This window comes from Budorcas taxicolor, chromosome 11, assembly GCF_023091745.1.
Source record: "Budorcas taxicolor isolate Tak-1 chromosome 11, Takin1.1, whole genome shotgun sequence".
NCBI classification, from domain to species: Eukaryota; Metazoa; Chordata; class Mammalia; order Artiodactyla; family Bovidae; genus Budorcas; species Budorcas taxicolor.
The window spans coordinates 72,822,593-72,838,922 of record NC_068920.1 but is presented as its reverse complement, the minus strand read 5'-3'; the positions used below and the strand labels follow the sequence as shown (position 1 = coordinate 72,838,922).

The following is a 16,330-nucleotide window of genomic DNA, read 5'->3' as shown; positions in this document are numbered from 1 at the left end:
CTTTCATGAACAACTCTGTGAGGAACATCAGTGTATAGGAATCTTTGTCCACACTCTGCTTTTTCATAGGGAAGTTTCTAGAACCAGGTCAGAGGGCATGCTTATTTTTGAGTATTTGATACAGATGGCCAAATGGCCTTCTGTCATGAAGGGAAGGAGAGTTAAAAAAAAAAAAAAAGACACAGATAAGAGGAGGAGAAGGAGGAGGGGGAGGAGGGAGCTCGGTGTGGGGAGAGGAGTTGGGGGTGGAAGGCTCTGGGTGCTTCTAGGGACAGAGGTCGCGCTGGCCTGTGGTGTGGCAGGGGCCCTGCTGTTCAGGCTCCCGCACACACATCTTGGCGGCTCTCTCAGAGGGACCCTCCAAGGGCAGACAGGTCGAAGTGCTTGCTGGGGAGAAGGCCTGTGGCTCCCCGGGCGCAGGGCTCGGGGAGGGAGGGTGGGGACCACCTGTGCCTCTTATTCAGGGAGCTGAGGAACGATGTTGGCAGGGCCTGTCTGCTGTGTCTGATGAAAAAGTCTTCCATTCCTTTCTTTTTCTCTTTTGTTATTTCAAACTTTTGTTCATCTAAGTTTTGAATTAGATAATACATTTATTATGCATACCACATCCACTTATTTATCACCCATCACGAGAGCCCTACCTCTCACCCTGCACCTGCCCAGCAGTCCCCTAGTCCTCTCCTCCCTTGCACGGGAAATCATTGGTGGTTTCTTTTGCACCATTCTGGCTTCATTATGTGCATGCCACATGTCTGACCATAAATTCTTACCTCTGAGCCTTTAACGCACATGGTTGCACATGATACTTACTGCTTTGCACCTTGGTTTTTTTCACTTAATAATACACCTCAAAAGTTGTTTCATGCCGTAGAGTGGTCCTCATTCTCTAGAGCAGCGTAGCGCCCCATTCTGTGGATGGGCCGTTCTTTATCCAAGCTGTCCTCTGTTGGTGGCTATGCGGGTTGTTCCACGTCCTCCCTAACTGGAGTTATGCCGCAGAGAATAATCTCAGACGTATGTTATTCTGCACACGTGCAAGTATTTCTGGAGGATAATGTCTAGAGGCAGAACTGGTAGGTCAAAGGGCATCTGCATTTGTAATTTTGAAAGGTAGTGGCCAACTGCCCTTTGGAGAGGGTGAGTTGCCCTCTCCCCACCAACAAAATCTGAGCGAGCAGTTTCCCACTGCCTTGCCAAGACAGGGCTGACAGGCTTTCGAGATTTTTATGACTCTGCTAGATGAGACGCGGTATCTCATTCGTTTTGTTTGTGTTTCTTCAGTTATGAGGGAGATGGCACCTTGTTCTGTGTGCTTTTGCAGCCCTTGGTGTACCCACTCCTGAGGACTCTGAGTCCCACTCTGCCTTTTGTTCCATCTAATTGTTGGTTTCTCTTCTTTCCTTACTCCTTTCCTTGTTCACACAAGGGCCAAATCCTGGCACCCATCCCTACCCCCAGGCTTTGCCTGGGCTCTTCTCACAGGGAGGGGGTGACGATGGGCACGGGGCCGATCCTGGGTGGACCAGGGATGAAGAAACAGTCCTGGCCCCTGGGGAAGCCACACTCTCATTTGATGGAGAGTCTTGTCAGTTGCTCATTCGATGAGATAATTGTGTAAATGCTTCGCACAGTCAGGGCCCACAGTCAGTGCGCTGAGGAAGGCTGCTCCTTATGTCCATGTGTAGGACACACAGCTTCTAGCATCTGAAGCAGAGCCTTCGCCCACTGCCCTGCGTGGGTACAGGGTGCTCCGGGCAGCATCGGTGCCTCCCTGGGGACTCCCAGCACAGAGTAGAACACCTGAGCTGCTGGTTTGGATCCAGTTCTCGCCTCTGCTAGGTTTCTTGTTGTGGAAAGCCCAGTCTTTTGGGCAGGGCTGACTGGAGGCAAACTGTGGCTTATGAGGCTTGTATCTTAGCTGAATTTTCATCTTCCTCTCAGAGTTCTGGTGTATAGCCCCCTGCCCAGCCCCTCAGCTCCCTTTTCCTCTCCCCCTCCCTGCGCTCACAGTCTTCCAAAGGGGCAGGTGATCTGCGCTGATGGGCAAACGGAATTGCCTCAGATGCTAGGACTCCTGGGAAAGCTGGTCTGGACTCAGGGTCGTGGCCATAATGGGAGGGAAGGGAAGGGAACTTCCAGCCGGAGGTATGAGATAAGGGAGAGGGTTGTGACTTTCAAACAATCTGTCCCTCCCTCCATGTCCCAGTGGGGCTGACCTACCATTGAGCTTTGTCTCTGGAAAGATTCCTGGTGCTAAGCCCACTGCCTCAGGTTCCATAGCCCCCAGGGCCTTCTGCCCAGCCTGAAGGGTGGTCAACATGGCCGACAATGGCTGCCTGTTGGTGTGGTGGTCGCCAGGGGTACCCAGAGTCCCCTCAAAGCTCCATTCACCTATCCTCTGTGTTTTCTAGCTCTGCAGCAAGATCCTGGAGAAGACGGCCAATCCTCAGTGGAACCAGAGCATCACACTGCCCGCCATGGTGAGCCTCACCTCCACGAGCCAGGGCTCCTAGCCTCCCGCTCCCAGGAGGCCTGGGCTCCCAGCCTTCCCAGCTCCCGCCTGCCTCCCAGACTTCCACTTCTTCAGAAGGCCTCCACCCCGACACGTCTTGCTTCCCCCCTTAGTTTCCGTCCATGTGTGAGAAAATGAGGATTCGTGTCGTAGACTGGTGAGTCCTGCGTCTGGGGGCCTTTAGAGGTGACTGTTGTCGGGGTCACCGGGTCCTTGCTTTCCTTGCGTTCAGTCCGCATGCAGCGGGGGAGTCTCTTTCAGGTGAGGTGGTGGCCTCACAGGGAGGTTGGAGAAGGAGAGGGCGTGGGCTATTAGGAAGCTTACTCACAGCGGGCTGGGGCGGCTCCAAGAACCAGAGATCCCTGGGGCCAGGAGGGCCCAGAGAGCCTTCCTGGGGAAGTGGGGTTTGGGGAAGTTCGAGATGAAGGCATCCTAATGAAGACAGGATTAGAAGCAGAGGCAAGGAGGCTGCAAAGAGCAGAGCTTCCAGGAGGGTGGACTGAGACTCCCCAAGGGCTGGTAGGATGCAACAGATCTCCAGGCTGGGGAAGGGGACCGGGTTGCCCAAGCAGGGAATGGCACTGCCGTTGGCAGCAGGGGAGTAGCCACAAGGCCATCCTGGAAAAATGGCATCTAACTCTTGTGAGTGTCTATGTGCTCCAGACCCTGTGCCTGTCTCACGTGATGCTCAGCTCAACTTGGTACAGCCCGACCTTACAGACGAGGGAGCGTGTCTGGATAGACTGAGTGCCCTGTCTGGGGGGACAGCTGGAAGCCGCCGAGGCCAGGCTCGAACTCAAGCCTGTGCTTAACCTCTTGGCCGTGTGCGGAGGTGCCCTGTCTCACACCCGAGGGCTGCAGGGGTCCGCATGTGCCATTTCCAGGACTCTCCCTACACCAGGCTTCCCCCAAAGAGAGAGCTGTCCTTTCTCTGCCCCCAGAAAGTCTTGGCCGTGCAGTTCCCAGCGTGTTGTCCTTTGGTCTTCGGCCCATGTCACCCCCAGCCAGGAGGATAATGAGAGACTGGGGAAAACCCCCAGGCCACAGAGCCATTAAAGTGCGCGCCAGGTCCCCAGCCTGAGAGAGAACAGCTTGTGAGAATTAGAGAGGAAGGGAGTGTGAGGAGGGCCAGCAGGGAGAGGCCTCTGGGGCCCCGACCGCCGATCTGCTCTGTGGGAGGCGGTTTGGGGCGACGAGCTCTGTGTTCACAGAGCTGCCCCTTCACCACTCTGTATGTGGGTGCACGAGTGTGCCCTGGGTGCAGGTCTGTGTGTGGCAGTGTGAGGGAATGCACGCGGGCGCCATGACCCCTGTGTTGTGCATGGACCCCGCCCGAGTCCGTGTGAGCCGTGTGAGGCACCGACATACTGTACAATCCAAACACATTACGGAATCTGGTGGTTGCCTCTCTGGTTTAGGTTGAAGTGGCATTTTTATTGTGAGTCTATTTTCAGACTTGCTGTATTTTCCAAAAGCAACCCCAAGCCCCAAAACCCGACTCTTGGCCTGAAATCATTCTGCTGCTGCAAGTTCCTATCCAGAAAAAGGCTTTCTTCCCAGAAAACTCAGATAAATTTGTACTATTACCTGAATCCTGGAAATACGATATGGTCCATATGGTCTTTTCTCTGTAACTTAATCTTCCATTCAGTTCTTGAAGAATTCTTTTCATTAAGAAACAAACCCCCCCAAAACTACCCCCTCCTCCTCAAAAAAACCTGACTCAAAACCCTCTCTTCCCGTTCTATTTTCCCATCTCATCAGATTCAGGTGAGCCCAGAGGTCAGAAATCCTATTTTGCTCCAAGAGCTATTGGTCTTCTCTAGGGTTTGGTCGTGAAGGCAGTTTAGAAGTGTTGTCAGCTGTCAATTATCTGGTGTTGATAATCTCACTGTAAAACATTTAAGGGACTCTTTACTTCCCCATTTCTATTAACGTCACTCACCAGGAATAGTGATACAGATCCGTGCTGACAATTCACTGTTCCTAACGTAGCCCCCGCCCTGATAGAAAACTTTAAAGCTTAATAACCTCCCTGGGAAATACAGAGAGGAAGGAAGGGAGCAGCAAAGATCTGGTGTCTGAAGGCTGTAAGATTTAAAAGAAAAATGATATCACCATGCTCAGGTGGCTCTTTCACTGTGAAGCACATGGATGTCATCTCCTGAAGCCACCTGTGGCCAAGGGATGCACAACAGGAAGAGAGGGCTGCTGGGTTCCAAGGAAGGGAAGATGCACATGGGGAACCTTCTGGAAGGAGATAGAGCCTGCCCCTCCAGTCTTGGCACTGTGATGTTTTTGGACTGGAAACGTCTTTGCAGTGAGAGACTGTCCTGTGCATTGTAGGGTGTTTGGCTACAGTCACGGCCTCTCTCTATGGCTCTCCTCTACACCAAAAATGTTTCCAGTGGCCAAATGTCCTGGGGTCAAAAGTCTCTGGATTGAGAACTCTCCGTCTAGCCTCACAGAGAAGCAGCAGGTTTCTGCAGGCACGGCTCTGGTTTCCCCATGAGGCGTATCTTGCTCAAGCCCCACCTTTGTCATCCTGCCTACCTTAGCTTCTTCATCTAAACTGGGGCTAACTGCAGGACCTGCTTCAGAATCCTGCCTCAGGATTAAATGGGCCAAGTCCCGTGACAGTTTCAGCACAGTGCTTGGCTCTCAGGAGGTGCCCAGCAAAAGGTGGCTGTTACTGTATATGGTTGTCAAGGGGGCAGGTGTGGGGCAGAGGAAGGGTCTGCAGAGAATGCTCAGTCCTGGAGCTTCCCCCATGGCCCCCTATGCTGGGTAGGAGGGGAGAGGCCTTTGGGGAGGTAGGATGAGTCCCATTTTGGAGCCAGAAGCCGTGTGGACCTTGGTGAGAGCACTGGGCTGGGAGTCAGGATATGAGTTTCTGTCCTGGCTCCTCACCTCCCTCCCAGGCTGACCTTGGGCCCGGACTTTGCCGCTCTGAGCCTGTTTCCTTCCATCTGTGCAGTAGAGATTTAATAAAAATACCTATTCCCCAAGGCCATTGTAAGGATCCTTGGTGATTAAGGAAGCTAAAAGTGCTTTGTCACATACAAAATCAGATACAAAAAAAGAGCTCTGTATTAGCTACCCTAAGCTAATGAAGACTGTGGACTTTCTTGGAGAGAGAGTTTCTTTCTGGTTGCCTGATTTTTCTCCTTGGTCTGGTATGTCTTAGCTCTCAGAGCCTTGCTCTCCCTGGGCCTGGGGGTCTGGCTCCCTGGGCGGCCTCCTGCTCCCCTGCACTGCTCATGCCTCAGGCCTCCTCCCTTTCAACCTGCAGCTGTGCCCACAGACCTCCAGCTTGGCTGCTGGGATGCTGATGGACTGGGTCCCCCCCAGAGGAGTCCTGAGTAACACTTTCTTTCCAGTCTCTTTTTGCCAAACATTACTAGGCCTCCATAACACCCCTAGTGTGAAGACTGGGACCCCGAACGATGCATAACTCCGGCCATTTCCTCCCTGGGTGGGTTGTGTGGCCTGTGAATTCCGCCCTGATCAGGCCCTTTCTGCCCCTTGCTCTAGGGACCGCCTCACCCACAATGATATTGTGGCCACTACCTACCTGAGTATGTCGAAGATCTCTGCCTCTGGAGGCGAGATAGAAGGTGAGTGCCCCCCTGTGCTGCCCTCTGGCCCCCTTGCTCTCCCCTGCCCCACCCCTACTGTCTTACAGCTCTAGCTTTGAGAGTTTGCAGAAAAGGGAGTCTGTAAGGCCTTCGTTGCCCACTTCCCAGGAAGAAGGGCTTTGGCCGGTGAGAGAGATGGGCTTGTGTTGAGGACTGGCCTCACCGTGGAAGGTGGGTGCACCGTCAGATGGTCTAGAGAGGTCCATTCCTGCAGGTGATCTTGGTGGCTGTGGCCACACCATCCACCGGGTTCTGTGTTGGCTGACTGTTTTCTCGCAGTTCCTATTCTGAAATGGCTTTCATTGGTCTGTTGGAAAGTAGTGTGTGATCACTTTGTACAGTTTAAAAGAGATAATCTGAAAGAACATATGCAAATTCACTCAGAATTATCCATCAGCCTCTCCTCCAGAAAAGAGGTAAATGTTAATATTCTGGGACCTGTTTGTGTGTACGTGTGTATATGATAAACAACGTTTTGAATAATTTTTAACTGTTTTGACAATTGGTTTTTGTCACTTGGCAATATAACATAGATGTTTATTCATGCTATTAAATATTCTTCTACAATATGGTGAACGTGCCATAGACCACATTAACTAAAGGCTGAATATTTAGGTGCTTTCTAATTTTTCCATGTTATAAGGGGCTAACTTGATATTGAGTGTTTTTGTAGCTGAATCTTTATGTAATTCCTGATTTTTCTTTTGCATAAATGCCTTGAAGTGGAGTTGCTGTGTCAAAAGATTTGAACATTCTAAAGCTTTTGGTGTATATAAAAATTGCCCCACAAAACAACTGGACTCATTTATACTCTAATCTCTCAAGCTTATTTTGCTACATCCTTATCAATACAAAGTAAGATAATAATGATATTTTCAAAGAACTTTGTCAATTTGTTGGGTGCATTTCATTGTTGCCTTAATTTTATTTCACTGATATCTGGTAAAGTTGACCAATGTACATTTTAAAATATTTAATAATCATCTTACATTTACAGATTATATATTTTTTACAAATTATATATATTTATATACTTTAAAATTTATTTGGGTGTAAATTGCCTATTCATGCTTTTGTCCATATTTTTGATGGTATGTTTGTCTTTTTCTCATTGTTTTTTCAGAGTTCTGTAGGTAAATGGAGGTTAACTTTCTCCTGTCATCTATGTTGTAAATAATTTTTGTCAATTTTATCATTTAATAGTTTTTAACTATTAAATTTAAAAGTTTTATGTAGCCAAATATATTAATCTTTTCCTTAGTGAATTAGGCAAGGGTTTAACATTACTTTTTAAAAAATTGTTCTTTGGTGATACCAACACTATATATTGAATAATCTTTTCCCTACATTTTGAAATGCCACTTTTATCCCCTACTAAATTCCTCAGTGTGTTCTTGGTCCTACTTCTTGATTTTCTATTATCTTTAATTGGTATGTCTGCTTATTATTTCTTAGGTTTTGGTATCTGGGCTGTGCTGGCTCTGTAAAATTAATTGGAAAGATTTAAAGTCTTTTCTAACATCTGGAACAGTTTATATAACATAAGAATATAGTCTTTTGAGGGTTTGAAAGAATTCACCCATAAAACCATGTGGGCTAGGTGCCCTTTCTGAGTGGGAGTTGCACTGGCTCTGAAACCTTTTCAGTTTTTCCTGTGCTCACTGGCATTTTTAGTTTGTTACTTTTACTACAACTGATTTTGATAATCTACATTTTCCTAGAAAAATATTTATTACATTGAGATCTTCTAATTTTTTTTATGGTATTGTGCAGAGCAATCTTTTATGATTTAAACAATTCTCTCTACTTTCTTATTTCTAATGATATGTGTTTGGATTTTCTTTTTTCTTGATTAGTCTTGCTAGAAGTTTTTCTTTCTCCCTACTGTATTGGACTTTTCAAAGAAAAGTTTCTGGATTTAGATATGAGTTCTAACGGGCTTCCCAGCTGTGCGATAGTAAAGAATCCATCTGTCAATGCAGAAGACACAAGAGACTTGGGTTTGATGCCTGGGTCAGGAAGATCCTCTGGAGTGGGGAGTGGCAGCCCACCCCAGTATTCTTGCTGGGAAAACTCCATGGACGGGGAGCCTGGCGGGGTCGCAAAGAGCTGGACACATCTGAATGAATGTGCACGTGTGCACTTTAGTTCCAACATTTTCTAATTTTTTATTCTCTCATCTTTTAAATCTTTTCTTTAACTCTCTTTAGACATATTTCACTGTTTCCTTTTTAACTTTCTAACTGTGTGCTGAGTTGCTCAGTCATGTCTGACTCTTTGTGACCCCATGGACTATAGCCCACCAGGGTCCTCTGTCCATGAGGATTCTCCTGGCAAGAATACTGGAGTGGGTTGCCATGCCCTCCTCCAGGGGATCTTCCTAACCCAGGGATTGAACCCAGGTCTCCTGATTGCAGGTGGATTCTTTGCTGTCTGAGCCACCAGGGAAGTCCAACTTTCTAGTTAACTTGTGTTTATTTTCAGTATTTCTTATTTAAGTAATGGAAGTATGGTTTCTGCCACATATGTCGTGCTTTTGGCCTTCATCAAATCCCAAGGTTGTACTTATCTCTATTTTTTACTTTTATTTTTTACATTTAGATATTTAATCTATTTTGAGCTTCTTTTGATGTGTTTTCTGAGAGCAGTTTGATTTGATTCCTTTATAGATAGTTTTTTTTTTTTTTCTGGCTTGTAGGAATGTCTCTTTTTACTTGTAGTATAAAAAATTATTTTGATCTGTCTAGGAGCAGGACTCTTGAATTTTTTCTGAGACACAGTGAATTCTTAAATCTGAGTTGAGGAATGATTTCATCTACTCTAATATTGTTGTCTGAGCAGCTGAAGGCATGGTGTGGGGTGGGATAAGAGCTGTTCTGGAGCCAGGGAGCTCCAAGAGAGTTGTTCCAGTCTCCTCCCACCAGTCCCAACCTTGTAAGGTCCTTACAAAAATCCAGTGAGACTATAAATGTCACATTCTGGAACACCATAAACCCTAAAGCAATGTTGCTCTTTAGTATCATGATTATTGGCTTTCTGCATCCCTATTCTGACTTGTCCCCCCCATGCCAATTCTGCTTTTTACTGCTTCCCATGTGGTTTAAAATTGGCTATTGCATTTTTAGTTTCTTGTCATGCCTTCCTTTCCCTCCATCTTTCCTTTTATATTTTCCTTTTCCTCTTTGTTCTCTCCCTCATTTTGTTTTGTTCCACAAAAGCTATGTCTTCCTGCACTCTACTGAGGATTCCAAATCATTTCTTGAGAGTTCAAGGCGAACACCCTCCTGAATTTTACAGATGTTGTTTCCTCCCTATTTCCCTATCCTGGTTGGCCCTCTATTTTCCCCCTCCCCTTTTATTCACTCTCACACACTCTCTCAAGATCTGGCCAGTGTTGGTGTCTTTCCACAGACAGGATGTGTGGGTCTCCATCCATCATCTTCTCAGATCTTTATCTGGAGGTCAGGTTAGCATGCCTAGTTTCTGGCAGATTCCACCTAACACTTTTGAAGTTGACCAGTCTCCTCTGGATTCTCTGAAACATTTAAAAATCTATATATACAAGTAAAAAATTCTACAATGAACTTCCAGTTTCCCTCCCGATGCGTTAACCTCTAGCTGCCATGCTGATTTCATCACTGATACTTGTAATTGTCGGAATATACCAAGACTCCTTCCCAGAAGGCCCTGCTATAAGGGTTCCTCCTGCCCCAGCCCCTCCCTGTCCTGACTGTGGGAACTGCTGGTCCCAGGATGTGGCCCTCCCGTAACTGCTGTTCCGATAGTTGGATGCAGAGGGAGGAAGACAGGAAGTGAGGGCAATGTGTCATGGAGGTGGGTGGGAGAGACGCTGTCCTAGGCTCCTCAGGGATCAGAGCTCCTGCATGGAAGGAATCTCTTCTCCAGTTTGCTGGCTAGTGCTGTCCCTGTCTCTGAGTCCAAGGGCAAATGTTGGTAGAGGCACAAAGCGCCTTTCTGACTGGTTTCCAGCAGCCACTGTTTCACGAGGCTACCGCTCTGCCTGCTGTCAGCCACCCGAGGGAGAGTTTAGATGACTGTGCCCCCATCAGTCTTCATGTCTTGGTGGTGGTGTTGACCTTGCTCTTTTCCAGGGTCATCATGAGTCTTTGAGTGGGAACATGAGAAAGATATTTATTTGGTCACTAGATGGCGCTCAAGCCATGGGCAACCCATTGTGGTTCATGGACCACGGGCTCCCACAGTTTGTTTTGGACATGAATGAGAATCTTCTTGTCACCAGCTAACCAGTTTTAAATACAGTTAAATAGCTTGGTCTCTGTAGCAATAAAACAGTTAGACTTATTGCTCAAACTGGAGCCGTTCTCAAGCTCTCTCTAGGCCTGGAAGGTTAGCCCTTGCCTGCCTCCCTGCCAAGCTTCTCCCACTTGTCCTGAGGCCACCTCTGAATGTCACTCCAACTTTGAGATCTTTTTGTTTTTCTCCACCCTAGGATGTTCCAGAATATCTGGGTGATGCGTGGCCCTTGCTTTTCCCACTACTCTCAAAGCTCAAACTAAACCAAACTATAAAAATGGATTCTTTCTCTATATTCTCCAGCCTCACGGTTCACCAGATTATTTAATCCAACCAGGAGTTTTTGTTTCCATGTTTTTGTTGTTATTTCCAGCTAGGACAGGACCTAACACTAGCTTCTTAAGCACTTTTGCCTGCAGGTTTACCTGGGCACACTTAAGTATTCCTTGGACCCTATGCTCCAAAGCATTTAGTAAAAAATTTATTTATTTATTTATTTTTTAATGAGGAGTGCTTTCCTGAGAAGCCTCAGTCCTTTCAAAAGGTAGCAGGCACATGAGCCCCATGAAACCTACACAAATTCTTTTGTAACTTTGTACATATGAAAATCATGCTACATAAATAGCACTCAGGCAGTTTTTTCCACGGCTACAAAATCCAAAGTTCGTTTCTTTTTGTCTTTGGAACATAGATGATGAGGATTTCCCAGCAGTTCTTGGTTTCTCCTCCTGCCTGGCGCTGGCTGGAGTCAGGCAGCCAAGCCGTGGGCGTGGGAGATGTGCTGAGAGGCAGAGGGAGCGGCTGGGCTGGCCGCAGGTAATGGCCTCAGATGCTCCAGGAGAAGGGGGTCCTGAGCTGGGAGGGCCTGCCCTGTACTTCCACAGGTGAGGGAGCTGGGCTGGGCTGCTCAGACCACAGGACTGGAAGCATTCATCTGTGTTTTGTGGCTTCCCCAGCCTCTGTTCCTTGGGCTTAGGGAAAACACACCAGAACACTTGTGTTTTGGCAGAAGAGTGGTGAGGACTAAATAGAGGCTTTGTCTTGGGGGCCTTCACTGATGACTCTGCCCTTGACTTTATGAGCTGTCTGCAGACACAAGCATGATCCTCACACCTGGAGACCTGTGACCCTACCCCGGGATTAGGAGCCGTTGGCCTTAGTTGTCGGCAGGGCCCTGTCTTACTATGCCTCATTCTGTGCCTGTTAGGTTTGTGGAACAAACCAATGAATGAATGAGGCAATTAGTGAAAAAGGTGTGGTTGGGAACCAGGCTGCTTGGCAGTCCCCTAGCTTGGTCCTCCCAGCCACCAGAGGCACGTGTTGTTCAGATGACCGGTGGGACTAGAGGCCAGCTGTCTCTGGGCTGGGCACTAGTTTGCAGCCAGAACGCAGAGTTGGTCTGTGGGTGGAAAGCTGTGTTTGCTTCTGTGAGGAGCACACAGGGGTCGGAACTATGACCTTGGCCTCATTAGCCCTAGATAACTGGCCAGGCCTGTTTGCAATCATTTGAAGGAGCTTAAAGTGGAATCTGTTTCCTTCCGGTGGGCCCTGGTCGTGCTCTCCTGGGGGTGCAGCTGTGCCTGGGTCGGTCCTCTGTGGTTACTGAAACTCTCCTATGACCAGAGGCCTCACTCCCCTCCTGATGAAAACCTATTCCTGTGAATATGAAAATGGCCATGAATTATGGTCTATGCATTCTGACTCCTGCCAGCCAGCATTCCTAGCTGAGGCCGGCTGTGGAGAGCTGAGGGGCTGGGTCCCAGGGCCTCAGGCCCCCCCATCCTCCAGTCCACCTCTGCTCACTTGATCTGCTCTGTCCTTGTATCCACGTTCTCTCTTCTCCATGCCCTTTCTTCCTGTGTCTCTGCTCATTCTTCCTTCCTGCCGCAATGTTTTGCTCAGCTCTTGGCTCTTAATTCTGATCATGGAGCTATAGGAAAATAGCAATAGGTATTATTTCTTGAAGGAGACCAATAGGTAGAGGTGATCAATCAATGAAAATAATTAGATATTTCACCAAACACAACCCCAGGTCAATCAGGACCCCAGACTGGACCACACTTGGATGGTTGGAGGAGGGAAGGTCAGAGTGTGGCAAGAGGCAGAACCAGAGAGGACAGTAGAAGGAGATGAGGACTGCATACTCCTTTGGGGGCGTCTTGTACTTGTCTTGAAGTGAAGTTGGAAGTCTACCAGAGCATCTCCTTCCTTGCTTCTCTTATTTCTAGACCCTCCTTACCCAGGTTTAGGGTACACCCAAGAGTAGACCCTTCAGCTAATGGACAGTGTCTGGCACTGTGCTTCATTCGAAACAGCAGGTGCCAAAAGCCTCCTGTTTCAGAACTGTGCCCAGTGCCTGCTGTTGTGAAAATGCAACATGGTGCCCTTAGTGGTAATTCTAGAAATGACCACTAGGTGGAGATCTTGCGCCTTGAAATGCCTCCACTCCATGCAGTCAACCTGCCTGTGGGGTGGAGAGCTGTGTGTGCCTAGCTCCGGCCCTTTCACGTTTCCCTCATCCTTTCTTGGCATCTGTACTTTGTTTTCCCCTCTTATCTGGCTATAATATGGCAAAGCATATATATATATATATATATATATTTTTTTTTTTTTTTTTTTTTTTCCTGTGTTATTCCTTGAATGTATTGAGTCAAGTTTTCAATCGACAGACAGAACATACAGCCCTGCAGGCAGCCAGCGGCGCTCACACTGGGGCACTGGGACTGTGTCTGGCTGAGGGGGGTGCACTGATGACTTAGTGGGTGATAAATTCACAGCTGGGCTGGCCTTGGGATCTCGGTGCACATCTGTTTCCCGTCCAGGAGCTATTCCCTTCTGTCTGTCTGCCAACTGTCCATCCACAGAGCCTCGTTCACCTAATCGGTCCTCCACCCAGCCATGCCCATCCTAACCCCTCTTCCATTTCTTTACGCTTCAGAGGAGCCTGCAGGTGTGGTCAAGCTTCCTCCAGCCACAGAACGTACGTGCTCTCACCTCCGGGATGATGAGGGAGTTGGGCCTCGAGGTTTTTACTGGAGGGGCAAGGGTGCTGGTTGTGGGGAAGTGTTCCATTTGCCTGTGGTGGGCTGGAGATTGCCCACCACAATCCCCAAGCTTAACTTTGGCTGTTACCTCTCAGCCACGGTGGAATATGTAAATTGCTGGGAACGCTTCAAAGGCAGTTCCCTCCTATTCTCTAACCCCCTTGCCGAATGTGCGGGGCCCTGGAACTCAAATGAGTTCACTCTCTCTAGCAGGGTTGGGGGTGGGGCAGGCAGGGGATCCATGATGAGGAAGGGGAAGTGTGAATCCTCCCAGGGACCGGGAGGAGGCCGGGGTGAGCTGAAAACTCTTGCAGTTGAAATGAGCAAGGTAAATTATAGTCAAGATGATTAGTATAAATAATTAATCATGCTCACAACAGCTCCATCAGGTCTTTCGCCCTCATCCTGAAAGCCAGAGTGTGTGCTGGGGACTGGAGGAGGAGTGATGCGGGGTGCAAGGCTCTGGAACAGGCATAGCTTACTGCTCAGGGACGGGCTGAAGCCCAGGGTCCCTGGAACCCACCCCCCAGGGTCTGAGCACTCAGAGTCATCTCAGATAGTACCTGCTTCTGGGCCCACCTCCCACCTTTGCCATTCTGGAAACGGCCTCTTCCTCCTGGCTTTTCAGGATTCTCAGAGTTTGGCCATTGAAGGCCCGTCCTAGGAAACTTGGCTGTCAGCTGGAAAGTCATGACATTAACAAAAGAGGGCCGTCAAAAAAAAAAGGATGGAAATGATGTGGAGGAAAGATTTTGTCTCATCATTAGTGTAATTCTCCAACTCTCCTCCAACTTGCTCCACTGAAAGATCCTTCTTTGCACAAAGTGGGGAAGAGGAGGAGATGCCAGGATGAGTCAAGGCTATTAAATGGTCTGTCTCAACTTCATAAGGATACAGGGGTGGAGGAGACATGTGCCTGGGGCTGCCCTATGTGTGGGGCGACATCGAGTTGGGCCCCCTCCCTGGCGTCCAGGAGATGATGTCTCTGGTGACCAGGCTCTTGGGCCTTCTTTGTGCCTCCCCGTAGGCTGGATGGCCTGAGACACAGATGGAAGGGCAGGGTGAGGAGGGGGTGAGCATGAGCTGGGAGGGGCAGGGCAGTGAGCCCGAGCCCAGCTTTGCATGCCAGCTGAGCGCATGGGCTTGAAGGTGAGACCACTGGGGTCATGCCTCTTTGCAGTCGTGTGTTCCTTTTCATCTCTCGGCCTCAGCTTCCTCATCTATACAACGAGACTAATAAAAACAATACAAATCTCCATGTCTCGACATGGTGAGGATTAAAGTCCCGCAGGAGAGACAGCGGTAGCTCTCATGGGGGTCACTGTCCTTTATACGTTTGTGGGGGCCGCATCCTGTGCACGTGCGAGGCGCTGAGACCGGGGATGGGCTTGGCCTGAAGGTAGCAGGGTTGAGCGCTAGACATCTCGGCTGGGCCGGCCCCTCTGATCTGCGCCTATGTCTGTGTCTCCCAGTGGACGACCATCTAGGCTTCCTCCCCACCTTCGGGCCCTGCTACATCAACCTCTATGGCAGCCCCAGGGAGTTCACTGGCTTCCCGGATCCCTACGCAGAGCTCAACACGGGCAAGGTGAGCCAGACGGGAGCCCAGATCCTGGGGCCTGCCTGGGCAGTATCTGAGGTCAGCCTGGACTCCAAGGGCCTGGCGGTGCTTGAGCGGGCCCAGGGCCAGGCAGCCACCTGCCCAGAGACCCCTTCTTCCTCCCAGACCTGTCCTGGCCCCTTCTTCCCTCCCACTCCCTTCTCTTTGCCTCTCCTTCAGGGCAAGCCTGACATCCCCTCCAACCCCCCACCCCCACCCCTGCTAATTTTCCTGGCCCCCAAGGGGCCCAGCTTCTGTCTCAAGTTTCATTCTCCCCTGGCGAGGTTGGACCTTGGTGCTGACCGTCAGGGTGGCATGGCCCGTGAACCCTCTGGACCACCGTTTCCTCATCCGCAGAGGGATGGGGTGTGGCTCAGGGCCCTGCTGGTTTCCTGGGAGATGGGTGACCTCTGGGCCAGATGAGGCTCCTTCCCTTCCCCTTCTCCCCTCCACTGCCCCTGCTCCTGGTGACGCTTTCTCCCCTCTCAGGGAGAAGGCGTGGCCTACCGAGGCCGGCTCCTGCTCTCCCTGGAGACCAAGCTGGTGGAGCGCAGCGAACAGAAAGTGGAGGCGCTCTCTGCCGATGACATCCTTCGGGTAGAGGTGAGGGGCGTGGCCCTGGGAGGGGCCAGGAGGGCAGTGGCCAAGTGGGGCTGGTGGAGGAGGGCTCAGCTCCACCCATACTCATATGCCTGCACACCTCTGGGCCTCAGAGTAACCCAGCACCTGGTCTGCCTTCCTGAGGAATGTTCAGAGGCTCAAAGAAGATAAAAAGTGAAAAGTGTTCCTGAAATGAAAGTGTTAGTTGCTCAGTCGTGTCCGACTCTTTTCAACCCCATGGACTGTAGCTTGCCAGGATCCTCTGTCTATGGGATTCTCCAGTCAAGAGTACTGGAGTGGGTAGCCATGCCCTCCTCCAGGGGATCTTCCTAACCCAGGGATCGAACCTGAGTCTCCTGCATTCCAGCCAGATTCTTTATCGTCTGAGTCAAAAGAAGATAAATAGATGTATTTTAAAGTCTAGAGCTTGATGCAAGATGAGAGGCTATTTTAAAATAGCTAACACTTATGAATCACTGTGTGTCAGACACTTTGCTGATGATACTCCCAGCACTGAGTCCTCCCAGCACCCACCAGGTGGCTGCTCTGAGTATCCCCATTTTACAGATGACAACACTGAGGCTCAAATGTAGCAGAGCAGCAAGTGGTGGAACCAGGCCTTATTTCTAGGAGGCAGCTATGTGGAGTCCTCATGAGGGTT

At 49.5% G+C, this 16,330-nt stretch overlaps 1 protein-coding gene across 22 annotated transcripts in view; it reads left to right on the top strand.

Moving 5' to 3' along the window:
- DYSF (dysferlin) overlaps positions 1-16,330 on the top strand; it is a 224,180-nt gene that overhangs the window by 80,919 nt on the left and 126,931 nt on the right. For 13 of the 22 annotated variants that reach the window (XR_008200104.1, XM_052647718.1, XM_052647738.1 and 10 more), the window contains 6 exons: positions 2,412-2,480; positions 2,626-2,669; positions 6,047-6,129; positions 13,364-13,405; positions 14,942-15,057; positions 15,559-15,672. Coding sequence is in view for 21 of the 22 variants with exons in the window: in XM_052647718.1 (XP_052503678.1) it covers positions 2,412-2,480; positions 2,626-2,669; positions 6,047-6,129; positions 13,364-13,405; positions 14,942-15,057; positions 15,559-15,672 (468 nt within the window). In the remaining variant the exon portion in view is untranslated. The remainder of the gene's footprint in view (positions 1-2,411; positions 2,481-2,625; positions 2,670-6,046; positions 6,130-13,363; positions 13,406-14,941; positions 15,058-15,558; positions 15,673-16,330) is intronic. The other 9 variants (XM_052647736.1, XM_052647726.1, XM_052647740.1 and 6 more) reach the window with 1 other exon arrangement.